The sequence below is a fragment of the Camelus bactrianus genome, chromosome 9 (assembly GCF_048773025.1).
Source record: "Camelus bactrianus isolate YW-2024 breed Bactrian camel chromosome 9, ASM4877302v1, whole genome shotgun sequence".
Lineage (NCBI taxonomy): Eukaryota > Metazoa > Chordata > Mammalia > Artiodactyla > Camelidae > Camelus > Camelus bactrianus.
In genome coordinates this window covers 51,833,501-51,856,312 of record NC_133547.1, presented here as the reverse complement: position 1 = coordinate 51,856,312, position 22,812 = coordinate 51,833,501, and the positions used below count along the sequence as shown (strand labels likewise).

Here is a 22,812-nt window from a genome sequence, read left to right as displayed (position 1 = left end):
AGCTCATAGGAAGATCTTATTACTGGAGAAAACTGTGAAGGAAAGAAATGACAGAAGTATCAGAAGTATCTAATAGACAATAGATATTTTGAGTAAGAACAAAGTTTGGAGAAACTTCTCCAAATCAAAAGTTGATTGTGGTTAGAGCATTTATGTTAGAAAACTCGTAATTGTGAATTCTTTCTCTGCTTCTTTGAGATATATGTAATATTTTTAAAAGCTAAACAAGCCTCTTGTCAGTTTTATAGCTCAGGAATTTTTTTCTCAAGGACGAGGGAGCCACCTCTTTGAATGTATGCAAGGAAGATGGCATGCCAATCTCCCAGTTTCCCTGGGAGGGTAAAAGCCAAACCGCAGGACATCTGGCTCCACACTGCAAGACTTCCTCCTGTTGTACACATAGAAGTCTGTTTTTTCATTTGGTAAAAGCAGTTAGCAAACTCAGGTGGCCACCCCAATTACCAGGTGAATTTAGGATGGGCTAGTGGGACAAATGGTGCTGTAAGTCCTGTTAAGTATTCCTTAATGTTTATCTTAGGAATGTGTATGTAATGGGTTGTATCTTTCTGGAGATATTCAAGGGTGAGATTTTTTTCCTTTGCAACCTCTTTATCGGATTGCCTGAGATGAGCACCGTATTCTGGTTTAATGCTTATTCAATTATATAAGTTGTTGTCTTAAGGGGAGTGGGAAGTTATTGTTGAATGTGAACAGTTGCATCTTTGCAAGAGGAGAAAAGTTCTGGAGATGGATGATTGTGGTGGTTGTACAATGATGTGAATGTACTTTATATCGCTGAACTGTTCATTTAAAGATGGTTAAAATGGTAAATTTTATGTTAAATATATTTACCATGATTAAAAATAATTTTATTTAAGTAGGTTTTTCTTCTATTTTTGTGAAGAGATTTTCTGGATTGGCAGAGGCTGTTTTTAATTCTCTTTCCCAACAGATGTCACAGTAGGAAACAATTTTCCTGTGCATGTTTTGGGCCTCCCTCCCCTCCTTTTCCCTTCCACTCAAGAGAATCTTCTGAGTCTGCTCCACTTCCCTCCTCCTACCCATTCTTACAGAAAAAGGACTGGTGTTTCACTGGTAAGAGGCTAAGCTCACCTCCATTATAAAGGGGTGGAACGAGGGGAAGATTCTTTAAACACTTAAGCAGCATTCTGAGAAAGATTTAAGGGCTTCAGAGAAAGTCTTTCTGAAGCAGCTGCAGGCAGAGTGTGAGGGCAGTGGAGAGGAGAGGAAGAAGCTCAGAGATGGGTGGTGGATGGCCTCCTTTGATGTTCTTAGAGAAATGCAGGTACTTAAGTTGCTATTAGATCACTGCTGGCTGGTGGGTTTGAATTGATGATGCTTAGAGACCTGTGGGATCCAGGTTGGTGGCTGTTGTGGTATAGGGGTTGAGTGTCAAGGTCAGGAGTCAGACCCTGGATAAATGACTTAACATCTCTGGACTTCGGCTCTGTGAAATGGAGCTAATAGAACATTTCTCCTGGTGTGAAAAGAGAAAATCCACGTAAGGTTCGTAGAACATTGCCTGCCTTGTAGCAGCACTCAAAGTATCATCCTTGCTTTAAAGTGATTGTTGAGCAGGGAATGGGGCCTAAGATGCCCCTTAAGGTGTCTGATTGGCATTTGATGGGAGGGACAGGGCTTATAACACACTTTAGATGAGTTCCCAGCATCCTCAAGCCATTCTCATTATCAATATCTGCTCCTTCATTGTGTAACATGGTGGTACAGATGGCAAAGGGGATTTTTCCTAATTCCCAGGGATCACCCAGGAAGGACTGTCCTCAGAGTCTCAGTTCCTGAGAGGTGCCTGAGCTGGGTCAGCCCTCAGGACCAGCAGGGGACATGAAAGGTTGCCATGGCATACAGGTGAGTAGAACCCTTTCATCTCCCTTTTTCAGGCCCCCTTCAAGGAAAAGGGAAGGGGTGGGAGAGGGAACTGGCACGTGACCACCTCCCTCCTTTGCGCATGAAGCCACAAGTCTACCCCTCACCTGCACAATCATGTAATAGAGGAGGAACAGGAAGTAGACGACCTCTGCTGCTACCACGAAGGGATGCCAGCCATCGGTGAAGGGGTACAGACGCAGGCTCTGCAGGTGCGCGTGTGCAAAGAAGATTCCTGCAAAGCAGAGCATGTTCTGCTCACCCACAGCCACTGCTCAGAGCCACCTCTTCTGACTGTAAGTCATCAGTCAGATGAAGCAAAATCAAGCCCTTCTGAGGGCTGGCTGGGGGCAGGAGCGAAGATAAAGGCCCTTCACACCCAAGTGACTGAACAGAGACACAAGGTGGAGGCTGGAAACAGTGGACGCATCTAATGGGACAAAGGGAGCTGCTATGGAAGACCCTCCTCCTGCCCTCTGCTTTTGGTGTTGGCCCTTGGGCACTCAGTCACCTCCAGCCACAGCACACCCACCTCCTTAACATCCATTTATTTACTCCAAGCTGGCTCAGTGAAAGCCATTTCATCTAAAGAGATCAACCTTCTTTTGAATTATCTTTTATCCGTTTGTGTCTTTTCCTTTTTTACTGTTTTTGGTATTGTCATAATTTTTTAGTAATGATTTTTTAAAAACCAATTTGATAGTAAGGCTAACGTGTACAGAGACAAAGCCAATCTGAAGAACAGCGGAATGGGGAGATGCAGACAACCCGAGTCCTTGCTAATGTCAGCAGGCTGCTGAATCAAGCAGACCAGAAACCCACGCCGCACTTCTCATTTGTAGAAATAAATAATTTAAACAGATGTGTTTTGAGGCAGTTGTTTAAGAGGACCTTAAACAGCCAAGAAGATAGCAGAAAGAAATAGGATATCACAAGAAATACAAATAAATCCTCCAAAAAGGATTTGAAAGAAACTTTTGACAGTGGGGAATGATAATGGAACTTGAAGCCCTTTTACTTTACACAGTTCTGAAATTTTTTAAAAAACTACAAATATTGCTTTTATAAAAAATGTAATTTAATATTTAAAAAGTTTTATTTTTAAAGAAGAGGTGGTTGAGTTTTAGGAAGATTCGTTATTAGCTGAAGAGTCAGTGTTTTCAATAGATTGTGATTAGCACTAAAAGAGGGTGGAAGGCAGGGAGTGGGGAGAAAGAATAGAACACAAAATAGAGTTAAGGGAATTATTTTTGAAGCTTTTGTCTCAGTTATTTATACTTGTGTGTGTGTGTGTGTGTGTGTGTGTGTGTTGGAATATGATATAAAATGAACTTTGCAGTGTAGACTAAGGTACTGCAAGTTGTAAAATATTGTTTTAGGTGAAGCTGTTACCAGGTCACCCCTTCCCCTGCCCTTCACTGCCAGCCCCCCACCCTCACCCCCAGTAGAGTGGGAAACTCAAGACTGTGAGCTGCCTCCAGACCCCAACTAGGTCCCCTTAGGACGATTTGTGAGACAGGCCAGTGAGAAGTGCAGGCAGCCAGGAATGAGGCTGGAGCAGCCCTGAAGCCTTGCCTTCAGGGAGCACCAAGACCCATCCCTGAATTTCCCAAACAACCATTTGCCCTGGGGCTCTGGCCTGGGGGTGGCCCAGCCTAGCTGTGTCAGGAGCCCTAGCCCTCCCTAGCCCAGAGGGAGGATTGTCTGGGGTCTGGAACATGCAGATGGATTCACAGGCAAGCCTGCTCACCTAGGGCACTAGTCTCCAGGGTCAGAGTGACGATGCAGAACAGGTTGACATTGGCGTTGTAGACTGTGAACTCCACAAACACGGCTCTGGTCAGGGTGTCCAGCCAGGTGTTGTCAAAGAGATACTGGAGAGTTCTGTGCGAAGAAGGGCATTTAGGGGCATCTCCATAGGTAGGGGCTCCCTGGCCCTCAGCCCAGGGAGGAGACCAGGGCTTCCTGTCAAAACTCCCCCTGCCTCTGTTCTACGCCCAGGACCACAGGGCTTTAGGGCTTCTCCTGGGAGTGGCCAGTTTCCCATCCTACGGTGCAATGTTTTGGCACCTATGGTCTCCTGGCCGTTCAACCAGAGGTTCTCAAAGTGTTATCCCCAGACCAGTGGCATTGGCATCACCTAGGAACTTGTTAGAGATGCAGATTCTCAGTCTATACGTCAGATCTCCAGTGAGAAACTCTGGGGATGGGACCTGGGGATCTGTGCTTTGATGAGTGCTCCAAAGGATTATGATATGATTTTCTGGATTTGTTTTAAACATAATCTGTTTATTAATTTGATTTATTTATTATTGAAGTATAGTTGATTTACAGTATTAATTTCAGGTGTACAGCATAGTAATTCAGTATTTTTCTAGATTCTATTCCATTGAAATTATTACAAAATAATGGCGATAATTCCCTGCACTGTACAGTACATCCTTGCTGCTTATCTACTTTATACATAGTAGTTTGTACGTGACGCGTTTTCATGTCTGAGGACCACAGTGTTGGAGGAGCTGCACAGAACATCAGGGAGTTAGGCAGGCAGCAGCTGTCAAGGTCCCTCTTGGGCTGGCAGTTCACATGAGACCAGTTCCTGGAGATCTGCTCACGGGTGTCGTGAACAGAGCGTGTGCCAGAGTGACATCCTGGGTTCTAATCCTGGCTGCCTCAAGGAGAAGCTGATAACTTCTCCACGCCTCAGTTTCCCCATCTACAATGGTGTTAACATGGGTGCCTTGGGATCATTGTGAAAAGAAAATGGAAATACATGTGTAGTGATACCAGCTGTTATTACTTAGAGCAGTAATGATGGCCCTGTTTTAAAATATGCCCTGTCTCTGGTGGGTCTGTGTCCTGCTTGACACATAGAAGGAGAGAGAGAGTCAGTTGTTCCAAGTAGCAGGAAGATACCTCTTACGTGGAAATAGACTATTCCTGGCCTGTCCTTAATCCCAGGGGACCCCTGCCAGTTGTTCTCCCTTGGGGTTTGTTATTATCTGTGTTCCTCCGTGTCATAATAATGCAGTGGAGGAGACTGAGGTTCACATGGGTTCACTAACTCCCTTGGGGCTACAAAACTAACAGGAGCAGTGCTAGGGTTTCAAACCTAGGGCTCTCTGACTCCAGAACATGCTGGGAGAGGCAGTCTGCATGGGCCCTGAGTGTCCCTGCACATTCGTGCTGAGTGTTCCAGTAATGCAAGGCCCTGGCCAGGCTTTACCCAGGCCACGTCTCAGGGCCTAGTCTGCAGTGAACAACCTCGAGGAGGAGGTGATGTCTTCCTTCAGACAAAGAGTACTCTTTGCTTCTGCTGCTATAGAAACTGAATGCTCCAAGCTTTCCTCTGTGATACTGTAACTGACCACATAGGCAAGCATCTGTCTTGACCCTTCTGGAATACTGACTCCAACCACTGTGAAGCTCTGTGAGTAATAAAATACTTTGTCTCTGATCCAAGAGTCTTGTGTCTTCTGCCAGAACTTATGAAACAGTAACAGGCTAGTGTGTCGGCTTATGAGTAGGGTAAAACCTTAGACCCTGCGTAATTCTTGATTAAGGTTAAGAGCCTTCCTGCTTGCCTGGTGGTGGACGCTTTGTGTGGTACTCAGTTCCCCATCCCTGTACTGGCTCTAGTAGAGGCCTACCAGGCTGAGAATGCTGGAGCAGGACTCCCTTTCCAACTCTGAGGTTGTACAGTTTCCCGGGACCTGAAAATATGACCTGAATGCTTCTGAATCTCCCCGCCGCTCCCCGCAATGACATGAGTGAGCTTGGCTCAGTCCTGTTTTGAAGGCTGCACCCGCCAATCAGACCTGGACTCAAGCAAATGTCTTTCCTCGACTGCATATAAATCATGTGAACTTACCTTGATGCACTTTGGTGATCAGTCCCCAAGGGGACCACGTAACCTCCTCCTCGGTACACAGTGAGTTTGCCCCAGATGGGATACCCTCTGTGCTGGCTCTGGCTCTGGTACTGCCAAGCCTGGGAAAAGTCATTGCTGCTATTGAGGTTGGAGGCATTCCAGCCTTCCCCATAGTCTGACAGGTCTTCAACATCCAGGGAATATGGTGCACGGCATCCATCAAGAGAAGCCTGCAGCTGCAGGGCAAGAGGGCAAGAGCTTTCCTGGACCCTCACTTGACGAAACTGGGCACTGCCAACCAGCTTGGAGTTCCCGTCAGTGATAAAGCCTGGAGATGAAAAACAGTTGGGTAAATCCAGCCAGCAAAATCATCGTAATGCATCCCAAGCTCCCTGGCCTGGATGCTAACACGAACTTCAGTGTACCTGTTATAGAGACAGCCAAGAGTCATGACCAACCACAGACTACATTCAGCCATTCATCACCACCTTCCCACCTTGGACCTGGTGTACTTCTTGCATAACTTCTTTTAAGGAATGGTACCCCCACTACCCAGTCATGGAGACCATTTATGCTCTTTCCCTCAATGCCCAATCCTAATGGTCAGCAAGGCCCATTAATAATACCTCTTCAATGTTGTCTACACCCATCCCCATCTCCATCACCCACTACACCAGCCCCATCATTTCTCCCCAGCATCCTAACCTACCTACCCTTTACTCCAACTTGCACATGTTTCCAGAGTGACCTTCCTTTTACCACAGATTTGATTATGTTACTCCCTCACGGAGAAGCTGTCAATGGCTCCTCAGTTCCTTAAGCATAAACTATGGACCTCCAAAGCCTTCTGATCTGGTCCCCTTTCCTCTCTCCTACTTTGCTTCTCACAGGTCCTCCGCTCATAACCCTACACTGCAGCCACACTTGACACTCAGTAGTTCTAGGAGGTACAGTGTCTCAGTGTTTCAGGCTTGCCTTTTCTCATGTGGTCCCTTCTGCCCGGCCAGTTCATGCTCAGTTATCTAAGAAGGAGGGTCTCCACTTTGCATTCGGGGAGGGCTAGGGGCCCTCAGAAGATCTCTCCTTCAAAGCATAAGGTTCTGTGGTAATTTGTTCTCTAGAAGGCTGATGTTGACAGTGACCCACACCTGTTCCCAGAAAGGAGTATGCACAAGGGGTCTGACACAGGTCCTGGGTTGGGGGGACAGTACCTGGGTGGTGGCTATACAGGTTGCTCACGAGGGTGGTGTTGGCCCATGTGAAGAACTCCCGGAAGCCCAGCACAGCTGAAAAGCCTCGAGTGAAGCTGTGCTCCAGGTGTCTGTTGAAGTGGTATGCGCTGGGGTCCCTCTGCCCATAGGCCACCAGCAGTAGCATCCACAGGAAGCCCAGGTATGCTGAGGAGAGAGGCACAGTCAGGCAGAGTCCCCAGCTCCCAGAAAGCCCAGGGCAGGAAGTGGAATGGTGTATGGCTCAGAATGGTTGAAGTCTTGTAGACTAGCCACTTGCCCTTCTGGTGACCAAGGGAACTAATCCTTATAGAGACAGCAGAAAGGAGTAAAGCCCACAGACCATTAGCCTTCTAGCTGGGTTCAGATCCTGGCTCTGTCACTTCCTATCTGTGTGACTTCATGAGTGACTTAACCCCTCTGTGCCTCCCTCTCTTATGTGAGTGAGGTGGGATAATTCTATTACACAGGTTTGTGATGAGGGAGTCAACAAAGTAAAGCACTTAAAATAGCTTAGAGTTCATGCTATATGAATATTTCTTAAATAGAGTTTTTGAAAAATGGGACTGTGCCACGTTGCAGTGCTGGGGAGAGAGCGGTGAAGATGACGGACATGTTCCCTGCCATCATGGAGCTCAACTGTAGGTAGGTGAGTGTGACCTAAGGGCCCGTTCATTAGGTACAAAGATTTAGTTTAGGAGGCTCTAAGGTTAAAATCCCATGGGGACACAGGACCTTACTAAATCAGAATCTCTGGGTCCAGGGCCTGTGAAGATGCATTCCAGCAACCCCCACCCCCCATCCCCCACCACAAGATTACTTGTTGGGGTTCTGCTCACACCCTTCTTGCTCTTCATTCTGTAAATGCAACTCCTACACAAACTCCCCCACTCTCTGCTTAACCACATGTGCTTGGTCAGTTGGAGAGCAGACCGGGGCTGCTGCATGGTCAGCACCCTCCTCAGAAGTGACCCTCATCAGTCACCTGGTGGGTGGCAACTCAGGGGTCTGTACTACATGCCCCCCAAAAGGTCTCAGCAAGACTCAGCCCTGGTTGCCCACATGGAGCCCTCTCATCAACCACCTTCTATCGGCTTCCTTCTCTCTCCCTGCACTTTTTCCCACCAGTGCTTCCCAGGATCACCTCCCAAACCAACTACTTGTACCCAGATCTGCTGAGGGGGAACCCAGACTGAGATACACAGTGAGGGTTGAAAGCTCCTGGTCAGCGGGACAGGGGAGCATGTCTGATGACAAAGCATTTGGGGCTGAGAATCAAAGAACAGGAGGAATTAGCCAGAGGAAAAGGTAGGGAGCAGGGTGATCACATTCTAGTCAGACTAAATGCCACAGGAGCTGCATCAGGAGCTGAAAACTCAGTCACTGGAGCTTAAGGCACAAGGGGCAGAGAGAGGTGACCGGGGTGGGTGGAGCCACAGCAGAGAGTTTGGACTTTATCCTAAGGGCCGTGAGGGGCCAGGGAAGGATTTTAAGTGTAGGGGAGAAGCTGAGGTGAGTTCATATTTAGGACAACAGGCCCAGAAGTGGTGTGGGTCTGTCAAAGATTGCACCACGTCTGCTCAAGTCTGTGTTGAGAACCAGCAAGAGGGAAGGTTGCTCATGGGTAATGTTGGCTGCCTACCCAAGATTTCTCTGATTAAGGCAAATGCTTTCTGTTCCTTGAGGTGGGTGGTTTTCATCTTCTCAATGTCAGAGGCCAGAGGCGGCTTGTAGGTGTCCTTTCTGCTGTTCCTTCGTGCTCGGAACAAGGCAGAGGGGTCTGTGAAAACAAGGGCATAAGGACGGTCCCCTAAATGAACAGTGAGCCAAGTTGTGCATCTGCAACCAAAAGACTCCCCCGACCAGATACAATCCACCATTCCTCCTCCCTGGGGGCAGTTTCCCAACACTGCCCTCCATGCCTCCACCTGTGCTATCCCAGTGCCCAGATTTCCATTCCTTCTGCTCCAGCTGGAGAATTCTCCTTGCACAGAAAGCACAGGTGTCTTCCCTTCCCTGAAGTCTTACTGATTCCTCGATGCTGTCTTCCTGTACTCTTGAACTCCAGGTGGATCCCAGTGCTCCCAAAACTTTGAAGGATGGAAGGAAGAGGGTATCTCATGTTTCAAAGTCCTATCATGTCTAATTCCAAGTATCTTCTTTTGCAAATCACTTTGTTGAGCTGTACTTTTCATAAATTCACCCACTGGAAGCCTACAATTCAGTGATTTTAATAAATCTATAGAGTTGTGCCACCATCACCCCAACCCAGTTTTAGAACATTCTATCACCCCTAAAGGTTCCTTCATGTCCCTGAAGTTGGTCTCTATTCCCACTCTATCCCCACCCTCTGCCTCATTAATTTGCTCTCTGTCTCCATAAATTTTCTTTTCTGGATTTTTCATATAAACAGAATCATTGAATCAATGAATTTCTTGTGTCTGGCATCTTTCACTTAGCATAGTAGTTTTGAGTTCATCCATGTTGTGTATATTAGTAGTTAGTTTCTTTTTATTGCTGAGTAGTAGTCCATTATATGGACATACTACCTTTTGTTTATCCATTCACCTATTGACAGGCATTTGGATTATTGCTAGTTTGGGATGCTATGAATAATGCTGCTCTGAATGTTTATATACAGGTGTTTGTGTAGACACATATTTTCGTTTCTCTTGGGAGATTCCTAGGAGTGGCTAAATATCTTTTGGCTATTACAAATGAAGCTGCTATGAACATTTGTGCACAAGTTCCTGTATGAAAATAAGTCTTCATTTCTCAGGGATAAATGCCCAAGAGTGCAATTGCTGGGGCAAATGGTAAGTCCATTTTTAGTTTTGGAAGGAACTGCCAAACTGTTTTCCAGAGTGGCTGTACCATTGCACATTCCTACCAGCACCATACAAATGCTCTAGTTTTTCTGCACTCTTGTCAGCATTTGATGTTATCTCTGTTTTCAGCCACTTTGATAGAGTGCACGGACCCAAGTATCTTTTGGACCCACGCCCCTCTGTCCACCCCCACTGCCAGTGCATGTCACCTCTCGTCTGGACCATTTCAGTAGTTCTTCCTGCTGACCTCCCCGCTTCTACTTTTGACCTCATACTTCTTTCTGGTCTCCAAGAGCAGCCAGTGTAATCTTCCTAAAATCACAAATCAGATCATGCTGCTCTCCTATTTAAAACACTCCAGGAGGAAGATTAGAGCTCAGTGGTAGAGTGTGTGCTTAGCATGCACGGGGCTCTGGATTCAATCCCCTGGGTTTACCTCCACTAAAAATCAATCAATCAATCAATCAATCAAATTACTACCCCTCAACAAATAAATTTTTTTTTAAAACTCCAAAATGCCAACATTGCTCCAGGCCCTACAGGGTCCTGCACGACCTGCTGCCCCCACCCCCCGCCTTGGTCCTCATCTTGAACCATCCCCTCCACGCATAGACAGCTCACCATGCTCTGGCCACACTGTCAGTAACTACTATAAAATGACAAGCTCCTGTCCCACCTCAGCCTCTTAGCACATGCCCCGTGTTCAGCCCCTCCCTTCTCCCATCCTCCGGGAGCCAGCGTAGGTACCAATTCAGCAGAGAGGCCTGCACCCTCTTACTCTTCCCCCGTCATTCTCATCATAGTCCACACTTACAAGTCGTCTGGTGCATTTACTTGTTCAATGTGTCTCCCTAAATGGGCTATTCCATCCAGTCTGTGCTGCCAGAGCTGAGGGTGGGGATGGGGATTGACTTCAAATGGGCACACAATCTGAACTGTGGTGAGAGTTGCACAACTCTATAAATTTAGTAAAATCAATGAATTATATATTTACAATAAGTGGATTTTATGTAAATCTTGTTCCCAAGCCATTGTACTGCCTAGCACACAGCAAGAACTCCCTGAATAATTGCCAAAGGAATGACTGAATGAAAGTTTAATTGATTTGGAGGCTGGCATCTCTTTGGAGAAAAATTACTCTTTTGTTTTGTGAAAATGGTTTTAATGGACTTTTTGGATCTGCAAAGACAAAACCGTATTACAGGGCTAAAGAATACTGGCCCATGAGGAGGTAACTGCACTGCATTACAGTGTAGGGACATGGGTTTTTGTTTGTTCCTGTTTTATTTTCCCTGAAAGTGGAAATCTCCACGTAGACTGTCAGAGTGTTGATTCTATCCTGCTTGTTTTTTCTGTAATTCTCTTGTTGTCAGCACCCTCAGGAGTTTTGGTTGGGAAGTGAGAAATCAGGTTGGGGAAGAAGGCAGTCAGCGGGTTCTGGAGCCGGGAGTCAGCATGACTGTGTTCCAGTAAAACTTTGTTTACAAAAACGGCGCTGGGCTAGATTTGGCCCCCAGGCTGTTGTTTGCAGACCCTTGTCTTAGAACCCTAATTACAGCTCCCCCACCTCCCATCCCCCTGCCCAAGCTTGTTCTTTTTTGGTTTTCATTCCAATGACGAGCCTTGGAGAAGAAAGCTGCTTGCTTGGGATTATTACATAGAGAATGATGGCCAGTGCAGAGCATGGACCCCATGGTGCCTCTTCATTCTCCAGTGTCACAGAGAAAGGCCCAGATGGGGAAGGAAGGTTGCTCAAAAGACAACAAGGGAGTCAGTTGTCTCTGGATGGTTTGGGGATGCTTCATCAATCGGGGTGAAGGCTGACAGGGAGCAAAGGTCTGAGGCCAGGACCACCCCAGCATCCTCTTCAGGTTCCAGGCCCCTGCCTGTACTTGGACACTGTTACCTGGGCTGGAGAGACATCCCGGGACCAGATCCACAAGCTCCTCCTCATCTTCCACTCTCTTCAAAATGAGCGCGAAGAAAGCAGCGAACCCTAGCACCTGGAAAACAGCCTTTGTGAACCCCAAGCCTGTGTTGGATACTCTCTATCACCTCCTGGTCTGAGCAGGGGTGGAATGGGGGCCACATCTGTGTCTATGTTCTGGGGAAGCCGAGTGGGAACCAGCCCATCCTCTGCAGAGAGGTGATGTGGTCACGAAAGGGTGAGGGCCAGGGCTTGCGTGCACCTGGCCATCAACCAGACCGAGAAGCAGGCAAATCCTTGAGCTCACCCTGCTTCCATCATTCCCTGAGCCTTGCCGCCTGCTGCTCTCTGTTGTTTGGCCTTTCTCTTACCTCGCAGCCCAGTGACTTACACTCCCTTTGTACCTCTAGCCTGGTGAGTTCCTTCCTCTAACCCTCCCTCCCTTTCTTCCTGTATTAAGTATTTCCTTCCACTACATTATCTCTGTACCTACAGTGCACAAACATATTAGGATTCTGTGGTTTGGTTGGGGAACAAAAAGTCTCAGGACTCTGTTCTTAATATTCTCAGACTAGATTGGGGGAGTTAAGTCAAGAGTTAAGTCTTCTGATAAAGGCTATTCAGGGCAGAATGAGGGTGGGAGATTTTGCGGTGTCTCATAGGCAGAAAGAGTCTCTCCAAATGTTTCCTCACTTCTGCAGCTTTCCCCAACCCCATACAGTATTCCTGCCACCTGACTCCTTCCAGGCAGGGCTCAGTATCTCTTTGACACTGCCTGCTCTCTTGCATAATTTTACATCTTTAGAAATAGGAGCCTATTTCCAGTTCATGCACACATTTAATGACTTGGTGGTTTTCTTCGGAAGGTGAAATTCCTGTAAGTTGCTGGCCCATCTCACAATCAAAAGCATCTTAGAACTGAGGAAATATGGTATCATTCCTATTTATACTTGTAACCTAGGGCAAGATTTTTTGTGACCTTATCATCTTAACTTCAGATTTTCTCATCTATAAAAGGGAGGTGAGGACCTTCCTAAGGGTGACTGGGATGATAAGATGTCAGCATCTGGCCCTCAGGGAACTTGGGTTACCATGACAATTCCCTTCATGCCCTAGGACCCACCCAGAGGTTTGTTGAATGAGCAGATGAAGACATTGCAGAAGCCTAAGGAGAGGGCAGCTGGCTGAAGGGAAAGTGTGGGTGGAGGGGAACCTGACCTTCAGTGGCTGGGTAACAAACACGCTCTCCACGAAGGAGATGGCCATGGAGATGAGCCACTTGAGAGAGGTGGCCCGCCCGTAGTGCAGACCATAGAGCATGGTGAAGAAGGCTGCCACTCCGCTGGTGGCCACCACCAGGAGCCAGCCCACCAGGACACACCACCAGGGCAGGCCTCGAAGGGGCTTGCTCGCCTGTAGGGAGCTGCAACAAAGGGTGAATATAATCAGGGTAGTACCATTTGGGCTCACGTTCAAATCCCATTCTACTGCCACCAGCCTGCATGAACTTGGCCAAGATCCTTAACCTCCTAGACCATCAGTTTTCTCCTCTGTTCTATTCTGTATTCTATCCAGTATACATTCAGAGATTCTATTGAGGTCACATTTATTCAGTGCTTCCTAGGAGCCAGTCTCCATGCAAACTGTTTTACATAGATTTGCTGTTATTCTTCATGGCAAGCCTAGAAGGCTGGTACCATAGAATTTTAAATTTTTATTATGAAAATTCCCCATCATAAACAATCAGTGAGCACAATGAACCCCCATGAACTACTTTCAACAACTATCACCTCCTTGTCAAACTTATTTCATCTATCCCCACTGCTTCTTTTCCTGTGTGGGTGAAAAGCTAATCAATTTAGGGAAGAAGTGGAAGATTTTATTTGAGCCAAATTTGAGGATGATAACCCAGGAGGAACATCTCAGAAAGTTCTGAGAACTGTTCTGCCGGTTAGAAATCAAAGCACAGTTTTATAAGTTTTTTGAGACAGAGGGCTGTACAGCAAATGATGTATTGTTGATAGTTTACATAATCCAGATCTAAGTGTGATCCTGGTGGGACACGTGACCCCTTATAAGATCAGTAAGGAATGTTATCTTTTAAGGAGCTGTCTTGTTGATCCTAGGAGAATGTTGCTCTTTATGGGTGAGGTATTCCTGCTGATGGGGGAGGTTTGGTCAATGCGTAATGCAGATACACAATGCATAGCGCTGAGAGAGGAGGCCAAAAGGCAGAGAATAATTTTTTATCTTTAAATTTTTCTTGTCTTGCCATAAAATATTAATTTTATTTCACACCTGGAATATTTAAAAATAAATTCCATACATAATATAAAATTATCACCAGTTATTTTAAAATACATCTCAAAAGTGGTCATTTTCCTACAGAATTATGTGTGCTGTTGTTGGAGAAGAAAAAAAATTTCCTCTCCCCTTTCTAGATTCTTTTGGCTGGTCTAAGAATGAAATTGACATGTGATAGATTAACAGGAGAAAAACCAAGTTTAATTACAGATGTAAAGGGGCTTCAGAAGAATATAAGGCCCAAGGACAAGTTAGTCAGTTAAGGGTTTATGGCATCTGAGAGAAGGATAAAAGTGAATAGGCATTTGGGACCTTAAAGGGAAGGGAGGAAATTCACATGGTGATGGAAGCAAATGTTTGGGCAGAGATAGTGGGACACAGAGAGGACTTTGGTCTCCAGACCCTACCACACCCAGCCCATGTTCTTTGTAGATATCCTTGGTCTTAGTGCTCTTCAGGGACCAGGCCCTTTTAAATTCTCTTTCCAGTTTGAACCAGGAGATGGGCATTATCATTCCCATTTTTACAGATGAGGAAGGGGCTCAAAGAGGTTGAGGTGGTTGTCCAAGGGCATACAGCTAGGACACCCACATGAAAATGGTTATAAACTGTAAAATGCAGTACAAAGGGCTCTGAGTTCTGGCAATATAACCCTGTTCAAAGCCCTCTTCCCTGTATTTGTGCAGGAGTCCCAGATCGCTGCTTCTTGGGGATATTGGGTGAATAACCTCCCGAGGTAGACTGGAATGCCCTCTTTCTGCAGGCTTCAGGCTGTGAGCACACAGGGAAGTGGATTACCTGAAGTGTGCTGGGGGCAGGGTTCCAAGCTGTCCCCTCAGGCAGCCCTTCAGGGCGTGCAGCTGCCTCAGCGCCCGGGTGTGGCTCTGGCACTGGGGAAAGCCCTGGGGCCCCACCAGCTGCAGCTCTTGCTCCACGTGCTCCAGCTGAAGGTAGAGACACTGCCTGTAGGCCCTGTCCTTCTGAAGGTCACCTGGGCCCTCCTCAGGTGCAAGTTGTTGCATTTTTCCTAAAAGACAGAGGAGAGAAAGAGCATCAGCTGGTGCTGAGTGACAGAGTAGGCTGCCTGCAGTAAAGACAGTAATGTTAGTAACAGCTTTCTTGTACCAAGCACTTACTGTGTGCCAAGCCGTGAGAAATCTGACGTTCAGAAAGATGGGGTACTGGGCTTATATCCAGCCAGTTAGGATTTGAATGTTCCTCTTTTAGCCTTTTATAGAGGGCATTTTCAAAATTTCCTTGAGCATAGTGGAGATGAGAGTAATATACCTGTTGCCCTCCTGCGGCAGTTACGAACATTTTGCCAATCTTGACTTGTCTTTGCCCCCAAACTGTTTTTTTCTGGAGTACCTTAAAGCAAATCCTAGACCTAGTTTTCTCATCAGCAAGTATTTTATTACATACGAGATTTGCATTTGAACCCAGGTTTGGTGCCAAAGATAGTGGTAGTCGTAATCTTTTGTTTATAACATTTTTTATTATGAAAAATTTTAAATTAAAAAAGTAAAGAGAATGAGGAGATGAACCTGCACCCTTTGCTCAAAATTATCAAAATTATCAACTCATGGCCAGTCGTGTTTCATATGCACCCCACCCACTCTCTCCAAGTGGATTATTTTGACATAAATTCCAAGCTCCAAGTCCTAAATCTTTTAGTATGCTTCTGGAGAAGAAAAGGACTCTAACAAAACCATGATGTTATTGTCATCTTTAAAAAATAATTAATAATGATCTCCAAATAGCATGAAATGTCTGGGTGGTGGTTGAGTTTTCCCCGTTATCTCTTGATGTTTTTTTACAGTTGGTTTGTTCAAGTTTCAGTTTCCTAAAAAGTTTTTTAAGAAACAACAGTGTTTTCTGTTTTCAATTACAGAGGTAATACATATTCATTGCAAGAAAAAAAGCAAATCTGAACATTTCCACTATGCCCTGTGCCTACTAAGGGAAGCCTGGCCTCTTCAGGTGGAACCAGGCCTGGGTGCCTGGGGCCTGAGCTGGGAGGCTGGTGCCGAGAGGCACATTCTGCTGGACAAGAAGAGCCCAGGTCTGGACCAGTGTTCATCTTCACGGGGGTGTATGAAAAAGGATATAGGAGATGACAAGATGGAGCACTCCAACCCCAGGACCCCTCTCTAGTCACCAGTGAGAAGTGAATGAGAAAATATCAAGTGATGTGGAGAAGGCTGTGGCTCAGACCAGATGTAGGTAAAGGCTTGGTAACATGGACTCTGCCTCCCTCTGACTCAACCCTCCTCCCTCCCCTCCTTCCTGGGTCTCCCTCACTGAAGCCCCAGCTAAAGGTTCCAGCGTCAGCAGCCTTCGTGTTGCAAGCATTCTGGCAATGTTTCTGGAGGATATCGTTACTCCCAGTCATAACCACTTATTGAATCCCTGCTTTGTGTTAGACTGGGGTCTAAGCACTTCACATGTCCTATGATCTCATTCAGTCCTCAGAACAAGCCAAGAAGCTGAGTGGATCAAGGCTTCCATTTTATAGGGGAGGAAACAGTCTCAGAGAGGTTGAGCAACTGTCCAAAGTTGCACAGCTGCTCTTGTAGCTAGGAGAGCCCAGCTCCAGAGCCCATGTTTTAAGGTCCATACTATGCATGCCAAAGCCCCCAAACTCAGGGCTAAATGTCATCAGCAGAGCTCCTGTAGGGATGACCTTCACGGGCAGCCCAAGCCCGGCCCTCTGGGGCTAATCCTCCAGGGTGGCTGGATCACAGGTCAGGGTGGGACTGATGATGTGGTCAGCGCGGGCCTGGCCAGAAGGGCTTTGAGTGCTACCGTAAGGAGTTGGGACTTTGTCTTGAGGGCAGTGGCTCTCAACATTCAGTTTGCATAGCAGTCACCAAAGGGACTGCTTAAAAATGCAGGTTCCTGGCCTTTCCCCAGATTTAATTCACTGTATTAGAGGTGGGGCCAAGAGTTATAAATTCAAACTCCACAATCTATAAACCCCATTTTTTATTCTAAACAAGGTTCAGACAGTGGCCATCCTTGTGTGTTAAAAATGGCAGCATTCTTAACCCACACCACCCAATACGGCAGCCACTCGCCACATGTGGCTGTTTAAATTAAAAATAAAGTTTAGAATTTAGTTCCTCAGTCACAGTAGCCACGAGTCGAGTGCTCAGTAGCTACATGTGACCAGTGGCTGCCACACTGCAGTACAGATATAGGATATTTCCATCACTGTGGGAAGTTCTATTGGACAACCTGGTCTAAACACTGGCAGCAGTGATCTGGGTGGAAGATGGACAGGAAAGGGGCAAGAGGGGAGTCAGAGAGACTAGTTCCAACCAGCATAATGTGCCATACATAGTGTTTAATAAAAATGAAACAATATTACTAAATTTTAGCTGGATATTCTTTCCCAAGTTTCTGAATTTGAGGCCTGCTCTCTCTCTGCCAGATTATCAAGTGTTAAAGAGGTGTTAAAGACAGTAGTGCCACACTGAGACTTTCCCCTTAATTAGAAGGCTTGGAAGAGAATGGAGAAGGACTAACTTTTTTGCTCTGCAATTCAGTATTCTTTAATGCTTTCAACTGCCCTGTCCATCATCTTGTGTCCAGTCCCATACATTGGGAGATGGATCTGGCTTGACTTTGCATCCCCTGACACTTTACAGAAAAAGAGATGGAGGCACAGAGAACTGGAGTAACCTGTCCAAGGTCACACAGCCCGTCAGTAGCAGAGCTGGTACCCAGAGATGGTTCTGAATGGCTCAAGTTATCAGGCTGGCCAATGCTCTTCCTACTCATATGGAAGAAGAACATGCCTTTTTGCTTTTTGTGTTCCATAATGACCTCCTCGGCTGAGGTCATCCCATGCATGTTTGTCAAATGCTTTCTATGTGTTGTCTGGGGCCAGCCACTGGGAAAACAGCAGAGCAAGGTGGTCAGATAGGTCCCACCACACAGAGCTCACGTTCTGGGAAGGACGGTGCAGATTTTACACAACTCGTCACACAATTCATGATTTGGCAACAAGCAGTGTGAAGGGGGCACAAGAGACGCTTGGGGGCCAAAGAGCACGTGGCTGGAGACCCTGTTGTGGGCCAGGGGCCACTTCAGTCAAGAATGAAGGCTGAGTAGGCACTGGCCAAGTGAAGAGAGGAGAAAGAACACGCAGATCAGAGGCCCGGCGTGTGAGCAGACCTTCAGTGGGAAGGCAGCTTGGTGTTGTGAGGAGAGCATGATGCCTGCAGTGCAGAGGGGGAGGCGGGGGGTCGAGTGGAGGCAGGTGAGGGAGACCCTGGTAGGACTTCTTGATCCCCTAGTAGTACAGACATGGCCCTCAGTCTGCCTCCACCTGGCTCCAACATGCCCCCTTTAGGCACAGAAAGGTCACGGCTCACCTTTGACTTGTACAGACCCCAGAGTGAGGGTTAAAGGGCCCCCTGTCTCTCTGGCTTCCTCCCAGGATGCTTGCTCTGCCTTGTTCTGCAGACAGATGGCGTCTTCTACCAAGGCCAGCAGTTGGTTGATGTCCATCGAGTTCACTGAGTCCCAGCCTGAGGCAGTGGGTGGCACCTTCAGAGCTTTGAACAGGGAGCTGACAAGTCTCCACATATCCTGCAAGTCAGAGCAGAAAAGAGGATGTGAGCTACAGGTGAGGGGCAGCATTGTGGTCACAGGCACTCGCCCTGGAGCTGGAGTCTGGGTCTGAACCCCAGCTCTGACTGCTGGGACGTGACCGACCACCCTGAGCTTCCATTTTGTCACCCATTTAAAATCCCCCTTCTAGGATTTCAATAGACACATTCCAGGCTATATTCTTCAACGTGTGGCACCCAGTAGGTGCTCAGTAAATACTTATTGAATGCATGAATGCAGCGGGAGTCCCTTCTGTGGGCTTTCAGCTTGCGATCTATAATGAAAGTATAATATTTTGTACATAGTAGGTACCCAAAAAGTGTGTGTGTGCCTGTGTTTGTATATGTAGCTGTTTGTGTGTGCTTGTCTATGTGTGCATGTGTGTACGCATGTATAAACATGTGTGATGTGTGTGTACGCGTGTGCATGTGTTGTGAGTACATGTGCATTATGTAGCTGTGTGTGCACATGTGTGTGCATTCATGTAAAGGTATGTGTTGTACATATGCTCACTGTGCAGATGTATACATATGTGTGTTTGCACGTGTATGTGTGTACATGTTTATAGGTGTGTGCACATGTGTGTGTATGTGTGTGTATGCAGTTGACAAATCTTGGTGACTGATGCTGTCAGACAACATGGGTTGCAAGCCCCAAACCCCAGTCCCCACCCCCACTTCTGCCCAACCTAGAGCACCCCCACACTGCCGAGGTTGAGGACCTGCCTTGGTCACTGCTTCAGGCGTCAGAAGGCCGTCCTCCACGGGCTGTGGAGAGGGGGCCAGGCTGAGGGGCCTTGCATCCCATTTCCCATTGTTCTGCTCCCTGGTTATCCGAGGATGGGTGTTCCGAAAGATCTGAACAATCAGGAGGTTGATGGGGAACATAAGGAGAGAGCTCTCCAGCCCAATCATCACTTCCTGCCAGGTGAATTCGATTTTACCTGGGAGAGGGAGGAGTGGGGTCAGAGGGAGAGTCCCCTCCACCCCTTCCAGAAGGTGGCTGTGCAGTAAGGATTAGCCTTGCCCAAAGAGAGGTCTGGCCCTTGAGTGGCTTCTGGGAGGTGACCACTAAGTCCTTGGAATGTCCTGCCTTTGTTTACCTGGGCTCTTGGGCCACACTGTATAGTCTTTGCTAGCAGTGTGATTGATTCATGGTGGGGGCCTTGGCTGCACGGTATCACCTCAACCTCTACAGGCGCTGGGGGCTAAGGTTAGCCATGCTGGGGGGCAGCCATGTTGAGGAGACTGTGCCCCAGTAAAATGTCGGGACACTAGGGCTTGGGTGAGTGTCCCTGGTTGGCAGTACTCTGTGCACATCGTCAGGAGGAGTGAGCACTGTCCAGACTCCCCTGGGAGAACTCCCCATGCATCCTGCCCCACGTCTCTTCCTCTTTCTGATTTTGATCTGTATCCTTTCTCTGTAATAATGTTGAGTACAGTGGCATTTCTGACTTCTGTGAGTCCTAGTGAATTACTGAACCTGAGGGTGGTCTTGGGACCTCTGGAATTGCATGGCACTTCTGGGCCACTGATGGCTTTTATCCACCAGCCACTAGCCCTGACCGCCATGACACTGGGGATTACCCAAGTCCATCTTTTGCTCAGCTGGGTCCTTGGGGACACCCCAGAACATGATGCTGGTCAGCATGGTGCAGAGGAGCAGGGAGAAGCAGCAGGACACCCTCTGGACACGGGTGAAGTTGCTCCGAGCTGAGCTGCTGAAGATGGAATACCAGATGTGGCCATCCTGGAAGCCCGTGGAGGTCTTCATGAAAAACAGGTGGCTGTGGACAAGCCGGGAGAGAGGGACAGGTATTTAGGGAGTTGAGAATGTGGGGAAAACTGGGCTCTTTGGAGCACTCCTGGGATGAGAGGGAGGGAGTTGTTTCTAAAAGGCATCTATTTTTTCAGTTATAGAAAATACGGCGTCATAATAGCATCACTTTGAGTTAATGATGGGGACTCTGGACAGAGTGGTTGGAATCCTGCACTGCCCTCTTACTGCTGTGTGACCTCAGGCAAGTTACTTTACTTTTTGCCCCTCAGTTTACTCACCTGTAAAACTGGAGTAGTTACAGAACCTGCCTCATTGGATTGCCATTTCCAGGCACTAGTACCATTTACCTCAGTCTCTGCTCTTCTACATATGACTGGCACTCAATAAAAATTTACAAGACATACAAAAAGTCAAGAGATTAAAAAAAAAACCCAATCCATTATCCAAAAATAAAGAAATCAACAGAACCAGACTCACAAATAACACAGATGTTGGAAAATGCAGAGAAATTTAAAATTAGTTAAATTTTTAAAAAGGATTAAAAGTAATTATTTTTGTAAAGCATTTGGCAAAGTAGCTGGCACATGAGTGTTAGCAATTATTTTTGTTATAATTTTAATATAACTGATATTATTTATTTTGTTATAATTAAGAGCATTAGAAGGTAGTAGTTAAAAATTCCAGGCTCTGGGTTCAGACTCAGTTTGAGAGAATAAAAATTGTGAGACAGGGTTTTTGAAAATGGCACCACGTTCTCCTAGAGAATCAGTTTCCCTATGAGTAGAATGTAGTTTAACCACAGGAGCTATTCAAGAGCCCAGATTCTGCTATAAGTGTCCAGATCAGATATTCTCAGCTGGGCTGCCACCTGTTCTAATTGGTCAGTGCACCCTCCAAGGTTGCACAGTACTTTGACCATCACCTGGGGATGTGTGGGTGGCATGAACTCAGAGTAAAGGTGCAGAAAGAGAGAGGTCAGTTGCCAACAACAGTGATTTTCCACGTTACTGTTCTCATTCAGCAAACATCTGTTGAGCCTGGTGCGGTGTCCCAGGTGCTCTGCTGGGCACCAGGGATTCACGGGAGGAATGAGGAGCTCCCGCCTTCAGAGAGCTCCTTGACTAGTTTCTGGGCATCACCTGTGTTGATGCAGTTGGAGATAATATCTGCTCCTGGAACTGAGCACTTAGTCTGAGCCGCACCGTGTGCCACGCATGTTATCCACACTGTTTCGTGGGACCTGTACAGGTCCCCTTTGGGGTAGGCCCACTGAGCAAGTCATTTTTCAGATGTGGAAGCTGAGACCTGGAAAGGTGCGGTGACTTATGCAGGGTCATGCGACAAGTCAACAGCATGTGGGACTTTGTGGTCCATGCGCATGTCTCTGTTATACCTTTGTTGAGGTCCAGGTCTCTCTGAGTCAGACTTTTCCTGCCTTGGAGGCTGAGCTGCTGGGAGGAAAAGCTACCTTTCAGTAAATGTGCTAGAAGCAGACTGAATACCCACCTACAGGAGAATGGTTGAGTTTGTTGTGGGACATCCATTCTGTGGAATATTATGCAGCCAGTAAGGAAAATTTTGACCCAAACATACTCTTCTGGAAAGATGTGCATGATATATTGTTAAAGAAAAAAGGCAACATATTTAGAGTAACATGCCATTTTAAAAGATATAAAATAAAGAACAGTCTGTGCTGTTGTGTATGTGTGCTTGTGCGTGTGTGTACTTTTGTATCTGCTTATATATGTTTGGGGACAGAGGTGGAGGGATGCACAACAGGAGAGGGTAAAGCAAGTGAGTAAAGCAAGTGGGAACATGCTGAAATGCATCTAGGGTTAAAAGCGTGAGGAGGAAGCTCCAGATGGCCAGATGTCGAGTCGCCATTCAAATCAGTGTGTTCACTCATATCAAAATGTTATTCTGTGACATTCATAAGGAAGTATGGGTAACCGTTTTCACCAACTGAAGGTAATTCTGTCTTAGAGGATCCATATCCCCCCAGGGCCTTTCAGGCACAACAAGGAAACCTGATTGATCATTAATGTCACACACTCAGAGCCACCCAGGCCCCTAGCCAAAATGTGCTTTTATTTGGCGGCGACTGGATTGTGATGCAACTTCCTTAGAGAGGAGAGAACAAAGTAAAGAGCATTTGCTTCAAAAGAAAAAAAAATCATACCTGAATTGTTTCCTGTCCTGCTCTGTGGCCACTGGAAATACCTTGTCGAGGACACAGTCTCCAACATCGATGGACAGCCACGAGTTACAGAGGAAGTACCACTTCCGGTCCATCGCCAGGTCATGCACCAGCACCCGGCTCACGTACCTGAGAAGGGACCCACACTTCTGAGG

At 46.8% G+C, this 22,812-nt stretch overlaps 1 protein-coding gene and 2 long non-coding RNA genes across 3 annotated transcripts in view; 2 read left to right on the top strand and 1 right to left on the bottom strand.

Annotated features, from left to right (window-relative positions):
* The window catches only part of LOC141578644 (uncharacterized), a 112,679-nt gene that overhangs the window by 29,559 nt on the left and 60,308 nt on the right, over positions 1-22,812 (top strand). The window contains exon 4 of the long non-coding RNA XR_012509212.1: positions 953-1,887. This is a non-coding gene — a long non-coding RNA (uncharacterized LOC141578644). The remainder of the gene's footprint in view (positions 1-952; positions 1,888-22,812) is intronic.
* LOC105079825 (polycystin-1-like protein 2) overlaps positions 1-22,812 on the bottom strand; it is an 88,478-nt gene that overhangs the window by 7,305 nt on the left and 58,361 nt on the right. Inside the window, exons 27-38 of the mRNA XM_074370367.1 lie at positions 22,640-22,786; positions 20,268-20,467; positions 19,407-19,624; positions 18,444-18,660; positions 14,863-15,091; positions 12,979-13,183; positions 11,740-11,836; positions 8,648-8,785; positions 6,988-7,173; positions 5,777-6,104; positions 3,656-3,789; positions 2,013-2,140 (exon numbers count right to left, since the gene is read on the bottom strand). Of these exons, the coding sequence (XP_074226468.1) occupies positions 2,013-2,140; positions 3,656-3,789; positions 5,777-6,104; positions 6,988-7,173; positions 8,648-8,785; positions 11,740-11,836; positions 12,979-13,183; positions 14,863-15,091; positions 18,444-18,660; positions 19,407-19,624; positions 20,268-20,467; positions 22,640-22,786 (2,227 nt within the window). The remainder of the gene's footprint in view (positions 1-2,012; positions 2,141-3,655; positions 3,790-5,776; positions 6,105-6,987; positions 7,174-8,647; positions 8,786-11,739; positions 11,837-12,978; positions 13,184-14,862; positions 15,092-18,443; positions 18,661-19,406; positions 19,625-20,267; positions 20,468-22,639; positions 22,787-22,812) is intronic.
* Positions 15,103-22,654, top strand: LOC141578645 (uncharacterized). The gene is made up of 4 exons (XR_012509213.1): positions 15,103-16,287; positions 18,535-18,697; positions 20,289-20,495; positions 20,595-22,654. It is a non-coding gene; the product is annotated as an uncharacterized LOC141578645 (long non-coding RNA).